This window comes from Maniola jurtina, chromosome 9, assembly GCF_905333055.1.
Source record: "Maniola jurtina chromosome 9, ilManJurt1.1, whole genome shotgun sequence".
In the NCBI taxonomy this organism is placed as follows: domain Eukaryota; kingdom Metazoa; phylum Arthropoda; class Insecta; order Lepidoptera; family Nymphalidae; genus Maniola; species Maniola jurtina.
In genome coordinates this window covers 2,439,514-2,452,240 of record NC_060037.1, presented here as the reverse complement: position 1 = coordinate 2,452,240, position 12,727 = coordinate 2,439,514, and the positions used below count along the sequence as shown (strand labels likewise).

At 37.3% G+C, this 12,727-nt stretch overlaps 1 protein-coding gene across 1 annotated transcript; it reads left to right on the top strand.

Moving 5' to 3' along the window:
* Positions 1-7,498: 7,498 nt before the first annotated feature.
* Positions 7,499-12,666, top strand: LOC123868175 (NADH dehydrogenase [ubiquinone] flavoprotein 2, mitochondrial). Its single transcript, XM_045910580.1, has 7 exons — positions 7,499-7,659; positions 7,778-7,903; positions 9,380-9,570; positions 10,095-10,242; positions 11,105-11,164; positions 12,100-12,176; positions 12,511-12,666. Exons 1-7 carry the CDS (start codon positions 7,624-7,626, stop codon positions 12,608-12,610), a joined length of 738 nt encoding a protein of 245 aa, XP_045766536.1. The 5' UTR covers positions 7,499-7,623; the 3' UTR covers positions 12,611-12,666.
* Positions 12,667-12,727: the final 61 nt, after the last annotated feature.

Below are 12,727 nucleotides of genomic sequence, written 5' to 3'. Positions count from 1 at the left end.
AACGGTGGGAGTTATTACAAGTAAATATTGTCAAAATAATCTCTTTTTAACCCCCGACCCAAAAAGAGGGGTGTTATAAGTTTGACGTGTGTATCTGTGTATCTGTGTGTCTGTGTATCTGTGTATCTGTGTATCTGTGTATCTGTGTATCTGTGTATCTGTGTATCTGTCTGTGGCATCGTAGCGCCTAAACGAATGAACCGATTTTAATTTAGTTTTTTTTGTTTGAAAGGTGGCTTGATCGAGAGTGTTCTTAGCTATAATCCAAAAAAATTGGTTCAGCCGTTTAAGAGTTATCAGCTCTTTTCTAGTTTTCTCGTAGAAAAGAAGGTTACATAACCGTTAGGTTCATAATATTATATCAATTGACAAATGTCAAGCTGTCAAGATGGACGTTGCCTAGATATACATAATTATTTATTTGAAAATGATTTGTCGGGGGTGTTGAAAATTTTTAATTTACACTTGTAACTAACTTGTTAATACAGTTGCTCAAAAAGTGGCGTATTGCAGGGACGTATAGCGTTCGGGATGTGGGCTATTACATAATCGTGCTTTTTTTTACCTTTCCCGCACTCGTGCTTTTTCTTTCCCAACTGTCAAAATATTAAAAAGAAAAACCAACCATGAAGTTTTTACTAAAAAAATTCATAGAAGGTTTTATGATTCATGAAAATACGTATATTTCTAAGAAGAAGCTACTAATTTGTTTCAATATCAGATTTAATGATTTGATTGAATGAGTTTGGTTAGGTTTCATTTCATTTCATCTCATTAAATTTCATTTTCATTTCATATCAATAAAAAACTTCTACTGAATACTTGGCTGTATGGGCATAGTTCCCTTTGCCTACCAGAATGGGTGAAAAAAAAAAACTCTACTTATAGTCTACGGTTGGCGCCATTTTTCAGAAATTTTCTTTGCAAGTTTAGTTGTTGGTTGCCTAAAATGAGTAATTTCGACCCTAGTTTTTTATATCTATCACACTTAATATTATAAAGGCGAAAGTTTGTATGTGTGTGTGTGTGTGTGTGTGTGTGTGTGTGTGTATGTTTGTTACTCCTTCACGCAAAAACTACTGGACGGATTTGGCTGAAATTTGGAATGAAGATAGATAATATCCTGGATTAGCACATAGGCTACTTTTTATCCCGGAAAATCAAAGAGTTCCCACGGGATTTCGAAAAGCTAAATCCACGCGGGCGAAGTCGCGGGCATCGGCTAGTTAACAATAAAGTTGTTTTAAATTAAATTAAATTAAGTTAGTTGAGTTTATTGTGTTTTTATTATTTTATTAAATTGCTTCATTTTTTCGCAACTGTATTAAAAATAGTCGTTCAGTACACGTGCGGAACCGTCATTGCAACTCGTTCCGACTGTCAACCCTCGCCTTCAGCTACGCCTCGGCTCGGGTAGACATTTGTCGGAACTCTTTGCAATGACAGCCTTTCCGCACTTGTAATGAAATATACTATTGAAGGAGAAGTGTCTTCTAATTGCAGATAGGTCCTATAGGTAAGTAAGAAATTAGGTAAGTATGTAGATATTTTGAGAAATTTCACTCAAGTGAACCTGTCTGTCTGTCGCGGAACCGTAGGCCTCTGGGGCAGACGTTCTAGAGTCGAGACCGCATACCAATAAGTGCGGTGTGGGATGACCTCCAACCCGCTGGACTCACGGCATTAAGAAGGTAGTGGGAAGTGGGTGGATGAGAAAGGCGGAGGACCGTGTGGTGGCGCACTCTCGGGAAGGCCTTTGTCCAGCAGCTGGGCATTGACTAATTGATTGATTGAACGTAGATTCTCTATTTTAAAGAAGATCCTTATATTATCCTAAGCATCTAGCGAACTTTTCTTTCCCGAGGAAACAACAAAACGAACCTACTAACGCCATCTAGCGACAGCTTTACAAACTATTCTTTGGAAAATAAAAAATTGACTATATTTTTTATCAAAAGACTTTTAAGTTTTTAAACGAATGCTCGAATAGAGAATTAGTTGAACCACCCGACTTCGCTCGGGTGCAATCTGAAATTCTTTCTTGAGAGTCTATTTTACAGGAAAAACCTATGCAAAATCTCAGAATAGACCCAGTAGTTTGAGCTGTGCGTTGATACATCACTACAACAGCCAGTCAGTCAGTCAGTCAGTCGGTCAGTCAGTTTTGATTTTTATATTAGTATTTAAAAGTATTTATAGAATCCATTATAGCTGATATCCAAGACATATTTTAGGCTTTGCCATGACCTTAAATGTGGCCTAATAAGGAGACCCTGGTATAGTTCTCGACAGGTCGACATGGCAATCGGGGTGGGGACGCCCCGCACACCCGCACAGCCCCCGCGCTAAAGTAGTGGTGCGGCATATCCCCGCCTTATACCCCGATAGCCAAATCGACCTACCGCGTAGGTAGGTCCTATACGTATCTATTATTTTATCAGATTTGGCATTCTTTCATTCCCCACTCAGGTCGCTACCACTTAACGAGACGTGAAATAAAAATCAATTACATACTACTAGTTACCTATAATTTGAGAGTACTTATTTACAATTGCCCCGTCCGTCCGTCCATCTGTCTAAATGGTCTTATCGCGTGTGAAGTGGGTAACGTGTGTGATTTTGGACTAGAACGTTAATTTTACATTAGGTTAGTAGGTATTTTTGGCTAGCATTTTATTTTAAGGTAGTAATAGTAGTCTAAAATATATACAAGTCTAAATTAAAAATTTATAACACCCCCGACAAGTGAAGGTTACAGTAACTAGAAAAGCGATGATAATTTTCAAACGGCTGAACCGATTTTCTTGGATTATAGTTAAGAACACTCTCGATCAAGACACCTTTCAAACAAAAAAAAACAAAATAAAATCGGTTCATTAGTTTAGGAGCTACGATGCTACAGACAGATACACAGATAGACACGTCAAACTTATAACACCCCTCTTTTTGGGTCTGGGGTTAAAAATGAAAAGGTAAAGCTGCCTGACTGATCTATCAACGCACAGCTAAAACTACGAGTACTGCACGGATAGGGCTGAAAGGCATGCAGATAGCTATTATGACGTGAACATCCGCTTAGAAAAGATTTTTGAAAATTCAATCCCTTAGGGGGTATCTTTCATGAATACCGTTTTTAAATTATTGGGCAGCGTAAGGTAGTGGACAGACAGACACTTTCGCATTAATCCGTGTCGGACAAAAGTCCCAAAAAAATAAAGATTAAAAAAAATAAAAATAATAATATCAGTACTAGGTACCTATGGATTAACGTTTTATCAATCTATACTAATAAATAAAATTGGAGTGTCTGTCTGTAATTTCGAAATAACTACCGCATATTAAGATCATATGGTTATTTGAACGATACCATAACTGAATCACACTTTTTTAAAGTTTTTGTCTGTCTGTCTATCTGTCTGTCTGTCTGTCTGTCTGTCTGTCTGTTTGAAAAGGCTAATCTTCGGAACGGCTGAACCGATTTTGACGGGATTTTCGCAGACAAGTAGAGAATTGACCAGGGAGTAACATAGGCTACTTTTTTAACCGACTTTCAAAAAGGGAGTTGTGTTTTTCTAGCTATGTACACCGAAATATCCGAGATTTCTGAACCGATTTGCGTCGTTTCTTTTTTAATCGATAGAGGAACTTTGCGACATTGTTTCATAAAAAATTTGGAGTCCAACTCCTCAATCCTGATGCTGCAGGGGATCTGACCAATCCACGCGGGCGAAGCTGCGGGCATCAGCTAGTTTATTAGTATATAGATAAACATTTGATCTTTTTCGCGGAATTAAAGGCTACCCGTAAATTCTATCTCTAACGTCCGATCAAAGACATCCTAAATGTGCGCAGCTTGTATACCTACACAACATTAAATAAATGGCAAAGCGCTAAGACATACCTACCTGATTCTTAGAACGTCTGTAGGTCGAATGTTCAGCATAATTCTCAAAAGCTCATAAAAAGCTAAAGGTCACAGCGTCCCTATGGTTACGTCAGATGCTTCTAATTTGTACCTCTGTGGCTCATTAATAAACCACATCATCGCTTGGTAGTAAGTACCAAGTTCAAGTAGCACAGGACGGTGGCGTGTGTCAGTTCCTACAAAATCAGAAAAATGGTCAAGGGTTCCGTAACATCGTACAAGAATAATAACACTTTTTTTTAATGATCTATCAACGCACAGCTCAAACTACTGAAAGGAGAAGGCTCAAATTTAGCATGCAGGTAAGTAGTTATTGGCATCTGGTAAGAATTTTTGAAAATTCAAGCCCAAAGGGGGTAAAATAGGGGTTTGAAATTTGAGTAGTCCACGCGGATGAAGTCGCGGGCGTAAGCTAGTTTTGAAAAATAAATCGTAAGTAATTCACGCTACCGACGCGACGTTACAAACAAGCTTTTGAACCGCTTTACTTTTAACAGTTCTGCTATCAGACATCAGACTGGATAATAACAATATGCTTTCTAAAAAACCCAATTTTGGTTGCATTGTCGTGAACGGCGCCTGCTTTGAGAGTTTAATTTCTTATCAATGGTGCCACTAGGTGCCGTTATCTAATTTTTCTGAGACCCAACCGTGGCCAATCGCCTTCGGTGATTGGTCTTCGAGACGTTTAGAAATGGACCGATTAAACTTTTCTTTCAATTTCACATGGCATGCACCTACTTTGTAGTGTAATCTTACTAATTACATCAAAGATATTTAATATTATAGTCTACAAATTATATGGGCATCATCATCATAGGGTCTCCTTTTTAGGGTTCCGTAGTTGAATTATAAGGAGATACCAACGCTAGGTGGAGCGATGGCATGGCATCGAATCGACTAGGTGCGAAAGGCTGAGGGTAGGAAACATAGGCGCTACTTATATTAAAAGAGGCCTACGTTCAGCAATGGATGCATTGGCCGTACAATCAGTAACTTTAAATCAGGTCATAGCCATCCACAGCTGGATATTAGGTCTCTTGTAGGGATTTCCACGTGACTTTGTGGTTACATCATCAAAAAAAAAAAAAATTAAAATGTGTTTCAATTTTCAATGTAAGATAACTATATCAAGTGGGATATCATATTGTGGCTTTACCTGTACATTTTAAAACAGATTTTTATTTATTTTTATGCATAATAGTTTATAATTTGTCGTGCAAAATGTCGGAAAAATTACCCAAGTACGGAACCCTCGGTGCGCGAGTCTGACTCGCACTTGGCCGGTTTTTTTTTTAATTTGATTAAGTAGTAGACCTTAGTAAGTGCTTAGAGCTTAATAGTACTAGGTAGTCGTAACACTTCACTACTAGCTAGTAGCTACGAGTGCGAGTGCGGCAGTTGCCATAACAACCACTTCGTTGTTTTGCCAATTCTGTCTATTCATTTGACTCGTTTTCCATTTTTAGCGGAACTAGGCATAGGCGAGCGCATTCAGAAATACCTTTTATATCCACCGGGTTAACGTTTAGAAGCGAAAGTCAATAGCGCTTTATTAAGAGACCTCACGTTATGGTTCGTTTTTTAAAAAGAAAGTTTTTTATTGGTTCTACTTGTGCCAGGTTGGTTTGGAAAAAAAACTTATATGCATGAATGCTATTAGGCTGTATTGCTCATACTCTGTGCGTTGTTTTGAGATTTCATAAAAATATAAAATCCAGACTCATGTTGTAGTTCGCAATAGGCTTAGGCATGTTCTTTTTTTAAAAAAAGCTCACTTAAAAAGTTTTCGAATAAATTTTTTGACGAAAGCTCTGCCGAAGCAGTTCTGAAACCTCGTTTGAAGGTCTTGAGTTGAAATCACTGTTAAATTGCAGTTGATTTCACATAGAAACACCGCTGACTTTGTAATATCGATTTATATCAATACATAGTTACCTATTATTGTAAATGCGATAATGTGTCTGTCTGTCTGCTAGCTTTTCACTTGCTATCAGTTAAATCGAGTAGGTACAGTACAAAGATAGTTCGCATTCCGAGGTCAGAAAGTTTCAAAGAGTTGACACGGGATTTTTAAAACCGCCGCGGGCGAATCATCTACCAATTAATAAATTATACATATATGGCGGTACTTATAAAGTGAGGGGTAACGGTGGTGAAGACATTTACACGGCCGCGCATTGGTTCGTTAGACCTTTCGTTTCGCAGACTGATATGTAAAAGCACTAATGAAAGCAGTAGTAAGTGACAAGAACTACCTATAGTTATAGTTACATAGTTGTCTTATGTAGAGACACCGTCTGGAGTTTGTTGTAATTGCGTATAGCCAACGCGACGGCTTAGTTTATTTTCTACTAGCTGATGCCCGCAGCTTCGCCCGCGTGGATTGGTCAGATCCCTGCAGCATCAGGATTGAGGAGTTGGACTCCAAATTTTTTATGAAACAATGTCGCGAAGTTCCTCTATCGATTAAAAAAGAAATGACGCAAATCGGTTCAGAAATCTCGGAGATTTCGGTGTACATAGGTAGAAAAACACAACTCCCTTTTTGAAAGTCGGTTAAAAAAGTAGCCTATTTTACTCCCTGGTCAATTCTCTACTTGTCTGTGAAAACCCCGTCAAAATCGGTCCAGCCGTTCCGAAGATTAGCCTTTTCAAACAGACAGACAGACAGACAGACAGACAGACAGACAGACAGACAGACAGACAGACAGACAGACAGACAGACAGACAGACAGACAGACAAAAATTTTAAAAACGTGTGATTCAGTGTTGGCATCGTTCAAATAACCATATGAGCTTAATATGAGGTAGTTATTTCGAAATTACAGACAGACACTCCAATTTTATTTATTAGTATAGATTGTACCAAACAAGTACTTACCTACCGCAAATACCAAATTATAACTATTTGCTATTATAAACTGCAGGCGTTTTCAATTTTAATCATAATCCACTGATGAATTAATCGCTACGTAATCAAGTTTATCTAGAAGCAAGCAGTTACAAAAATAAACTTAAGAAAAAACAAATGGCTTTTTTAAAGATAACAGTACAAGTGTAAATTAAAAATTTATAACACCCCCGACAAAGTATCTGAGTTTTCCAAAACATCATTTTCAAATAAATAATTATGTATCAAGGCAACGTCCATCTTGACAGCTTGACATATTTTGTCAATTGACATAATATTATGAACCTAACGGTTATGTAACCTTCTTTTCTACAAGAAAACTAGAAAAGAGCTGATAACTCTTAAACGGCTGCACCAATTTTTTTGGATTATAGCTAAGAACACTCTCGATCAAGCCACCTTTCAAACAAAAAAAAGTAAATTAAAATCGGTTCATTCGTTTAGGCGCTACGATGCCACAGACAGATACACAGATACACAGATACACAGATACACAGATACACAGACACACAGATACACAGATACACAGATACACACGTCAAACTTATAACACCCCTCTTTTTGGGTCGGGGGTTAAAAATAAGACTGCCTTAAAACCCCAAAGAAGCTGATTGATAATTAATCATACTCTATGGTTGATTTTTCGAACGTTAACGAAACGTCATCCTAGTGCTATTACTAAACGAATGTTCGAACTTCAAAAAATTGGAAAATACTCGAGTGGTGCACTGCCCGTTCTTGAACAGTGTTTCGCAATAAAATAATATTAAATTAAACAATAACCATGTTATCCAGCCTCAGGACTGGAGTTCAAGGTTTGGTACGTTTAACCTAAAAACCTCAAAATGTATCAAGTTCGAAATGTTATTGAATTGCGTTACATAATAACAAAGTGACATCGGAATCGTAAGGTGAAGTTGAATTTGTGATTTTTTCAGTGGAAAGTGTCCTCTAGGGCTCTTCAGACCACTGCAAACCTTCAGCATGATAGCCTGTTCGTGCACCGAGACACTCCAGAAGACAACCCTAGTATACCTTTCGAATTTACGGCCGAAAATAAAAAGGTATTTTTGACAGGCGTTTGTTTTGAATCTAATTTCCTCCATTCTCTTTTTAAATTTAATATCAGCCATCAGCCAATTTTAATTTAGAACATAGTCAATGCGTATTAATTAATGTGAGTAATGTATAATTTAGAATAGAAAGATGAAGCTAACCTCTAACTTTAACCAAAAAAAAGCTAGTCTTCCCTTATCTTCAAGTCTTAAATCTTCTATCAACAAAATGTCTATATTTAGTTGCTTAGTATTTAAGATGAGATACTCTTAAACATATTTGTGGTAGGTAGCTCTTATATTTTATACTGTACTTACACATAAATTCTTACAATTTGCTCTCACACTTAGCATGTTCACCATATTGCAAAATATCTAACCAAGATACCTAACTCACAAGCCTAGTCCAGTCTGTCCCCTCCTAACTAGTTCGCACTGGCACTGGCCCATTTATTCCACTTCCTGGATGACAGTGAAAAGAGTATCTGCCGTATAATATTCTCATACTGACAAACAGACCAGTTCTATACTAGCAAGATATTCTTTTCACACCACCAAACAGATCAATAAATTGCCTACTCGCTCCAGCAATATAAGGCGGTGCAATTGCTTGTATACAGTATGGCATATTATTGTAAATTGAATATCTACTTGAAAAGAGCAACCGCCGAGTTTCTTGCTGGTTCTTCTCGGTAGGAACGGCATTCCGAACCAGTGGTAGATTTTTTTGACGATTCAAAAGCACTTGTAAAAGTTTAATTGAATAAAAACATTTTGAATTTTGTTTTTTTTTTTTACTGAACAGGTAGAAAGTTGGCAGTTGTTTTACATTCAAACAAACTTGCTTTGCTTGCCTCTATCCCACCCACACACTATCCACTTAGATATTATGAATATCCTTTTTCATACAATCCATCCATCTCTTCCTTGGTCTTCCTCTACTACTTAGTCCTTTCACATGCATTTACATAAAACAAATTGGTAGAAACTCGTAGAGATCTCTCGTGCTTCCCTGTCCACTTTTTCTTTTTAACCCCCGACCCAAAAAGAGGGGTGTTATAAGTTTGACGTGTGTATCTGTGTATCTGTGTATCTGTGTATCTGTGTATCTGTCTGTGGCATCGTAGCGCCTAAACGAATGAACCGATTTTAATTTAGTTTTTTTTGTTTGAAAGGTGGCTTGATCGAGAGTGTTCTTAGCTATAATCTAAAAAAATTGGTTCAGCCGTTTAAGAGTTATCAGCTCTTTTCTAGTTTTCTTGTAGAAAAGAAGGTTAGATAACCGTTAGGTTCATAATATTATGTCAATAGACAAATGTCAAGCTGTCAAGATGGACGTTGCCATAATTATTTATTTGAAAATGATGTTTTGGAAAACTCAAATACTTTGGATCGTTGGGGTCGTTATAAATTTTTAATTTACACTTGTTCTCTTTATTATTACAACTTTCTGGTACAAATTAAAAAAAAATGGTATAATTCCAGCGTGCAGATGCCCTCCTGAACATATACCCTGAAGGTCACAAGAGGGGGGCAATGATCCCACTCTTGGACCTGGCTCAGCGTCAGAACGGAGGCTGGCTTCCTATCTCAGCCATGCATAAGGTGGCTGACATGCTCAACCTGCCGAGGATGAGGGTGTATGAAGTCGCTACTTTTTATACTATGTTCATCAGGTAAATTGAAAAATTATGATAATTTATTTGTATACAGTATGAGCCCTTGTCAGAAAACATGTGATTGTAGCAATGCAGCAACATGACTCATTCCTTATACGCATGGCTAAGGTTTGGAATACTCTTCCGCAATCTGTGTTTCCTACCAATTACAATCCAGGTATCTTTAAAAAAAGAATGAAAAGGAATCTAGGCTAACGTGTCCCATGTTAGGCCACATCATCACTTTCCATCAGGTGTGATGCGCTTGCCTATGATGAATTAAAAAAAAACTCACACTGAACATAATATACACTGAAACAGTTAAGTGGTTAAGAGATCTTTTCTTTTTTCTCTTTTCATTCAGTTTGCCCATGGGCATAGGCCTCCTTCAGGGTTCTCCATATAGTTCTTTCTTTGGCTTTTCTTCGCCAAGTCTTCCCTGCCATTTCTGGCTGGGCAGCACTTTGTTGGGTGTGTCACATATCTTAGAGAGATTATCACTTTTTAAAATAATTCTGATATGGTTTATTTGTAAATTTCAGACGACCAATTGGCAAGTATCATCTACAAGTATGCACCACAACACCCTGCTGGTTGAGAGGATCCGACACAGTTCTGAAGACTATCACTGAGGCCACCAACTGCCAAGTTGGCGGGAACAGTCCTTGTGGGAAATTCTCTGTTTCTGAGGTTAGTTATTCAGCTGTTTTTATTATACACATAAAAAGTTAACTTACTGTCATGTCAATCATGTCAGCTAAACTGCTGGACCAGTCACAGTCTGCTGATCAGACAGTCAATTAGACAATAGCAATCAACTGGTCAGATAATCAGAGCATCAAACAGTCACAGACAGTTTGTTAGTCACAGTCACAACAGCAATCAACTGGTCAGACAGTCGCATTTAGCAGGTCAGAAGTTGCAATCAGTTATTTGGTCACAGTCAGTCTCAATCTCAACTAGTCAGTTAAATAGTGGCATTTAACCAGTCAGACAGGCACAGTCAGCTGGTCAGATAGTTGCAGTTAGACAGTAGCAGTAAGTATATGAGTTGGTCAGACAGTATTCAGTCGGTTTGACCGACTGAATACTGTCTGTTTGACCGTTTGTATAAAATAAATTCCCACTTAGAAAGGATTTTCTGGCAGGTCAGCTACTTTTCAATGCATACTTCCATATCCATATCCATACTAATATTATAAATGGGAGAGTTTGTCTGTCTGTCTGTCTGCTACCTTTTCACAGCCCAACAGTTTAACCGATTCTAACTAAATTTGGTACAGCTTACATCCCGGGGAAGGTCATAGGCTACTTTTTGTCCCGGAAAATCAAAAAGTTCCCACAGGATCCTTAAAGGTCCATCCGTTTAAACAATTTATATATGAAATTTGGTACCAAGGTAGCTTGCGCCCGCCTCCGTAATTGACAGGCAATTTTTTTATCCCATAAAATCAAACGGTTCCCACAGAATCGTTTAAAACCTAAATCCACGCGGATGAAGTCGCGGGCATCCTCTAGTAATATAATAAGAGATCTTTGTTTCTATTTTCAGGTGGAGTGTTTGGGCGCGTGTGTGAATGCTCCGATGCTTCAAGTCAATGATGACTACTATGTAAGCTATTTTTAACCGACTTCCAAAAAAGGAGGAGGTTCTCAATTCGTCGGGATCTTTTTTTTTTTTATTTTTTTTATTTTTTATGTATGTTCCCCGATTACTCAAAGACCCCTGGACCGATTTGGAAAATTTTTTTTTGTTTGAAAGGGTATACTGTGCAGGTGGTCCCATATAAATTTGGTGAAGATCTGATGAATATCTTCGGAGATGGAGAACAGAACTCCTCAATGGATAAGAGCAAATTGCTCGCGATCACTGTAATAGCTTAGTAAACAGTAGGGTTTTAACTGGGCATAGCATATTATAGTACAGTGGGGCCACTAAAAATAAAAAAAATTTCAAAAGAAAAATAAAACCGACTTCAAAAACCAAAAACACTAAAAAGTAGAAAATAATTTTTGTTTAGCTACACATGTAATGTACCTAGGTATGAAGTCGGGCGAGCTTCACTCTTGGATTTCTAATTTTGTTTTAATATGCTCGCTCGACTTCGTACCTAGGTACATTACATGTGTAGCGAAACAAAAATTATTTTCTACTTTTTAGTGTTTTTGGTTTTTGAAGTCGGTTTTATTTACTTAATTTAAATCTAAACTAAAACTAAATTACTAAAATAAACCAAAAGAAATCTCATCATCTCATTGATTTCACACCAGCGAAACATTGTACCAAAGAAGCTGGCAGCAATGCTCTTTTGGATAACCAAACATATTCTTTGGCAATCTCTTTGATCCTTGGTGAAAATAAACCTAAAGAGCTGTCAAGTTGAAAGGAACCACTACACAGAAGGAAAATATTAAAATTTAAAAAAAAAAAGTGTTCAGGGTATTTCTTGAATATGAAAAGCGTGATTTGAAAAAATTTGGTTTAACAAATTTTTGCCAAGTGTGAACGTTTGAAAGTAGTAAAAGCCCTTTTTTGCCTTTTTTCAGGAAGATCTAACGGTTGAGGACACAAAAGAAATTATTGAAAAACTAAAAAAAGATGAGAAACCGAAACCTGGACCAAGGTACAAATCAATCCTTACATATTCATTTAGTTTTTAGGGTTCTGTACCTCAAAAGGAAAAAGAAATTCTTATAGGATTACTTCGTTATCTGTCAAGACCCTCCAAGGGAATCAAATTCTATAGAGTACTTCCCGTTGATGAAATGTGGCAGCTAATAATGTTTTATTAGACAAGTAAAGAGATAAATACGAAAACCGTGAATTTGTGATCACATTACAAAAAATTTAAAAAGTGATATTTCTTGTATGATTGTACAGAACAATAATATACAACAGAATTTGCAACAATTTGTTTTGAAATGCGGCCAGCCTAAATTGTTTATAATTTGTCTTAGGAATGGCAGATTCGCCGCTGAGCCTCTGGGAGGGCTGACATCTCTGACGGAGGAGCCGACCGGGCCTGGATACGGTCTCCAAGACGCGCTCAAAGCGTAGACCGACTTGTGTAATTATTGTTAGGAATATTTAAATAAAATCATGTATAGAACTGATTTGTTTGTTTTTTTTTTTTTAATTTTTACTCAGGTTATAAACTAAACGCACACTGTTTTG

Excerpts from the sequence above, each read along its gene's own strand:
- LOC123868175 (XM_045910580.1), top strand. The coding sequence starts at position 7,624 with ATGTTATCCAGCCTCAGGACTGGAGTTCAAGGTTTG. Across the intron at positions 9,571-10,094 it reads TTTTATACTATGTTCATCAG|ACGACCAATTGGCAAGTATC; the intron begins GTAAATTGAAAA and ends TGTAAATTTCAG. Across the intron at positions 12,177-12,510 it reads AAACCGAAACCTGGACCAAG|GAATGGCAGATTCGCCGCTG; the intron begins GTACAAATCAAT and ends AATTTGTCTTAG.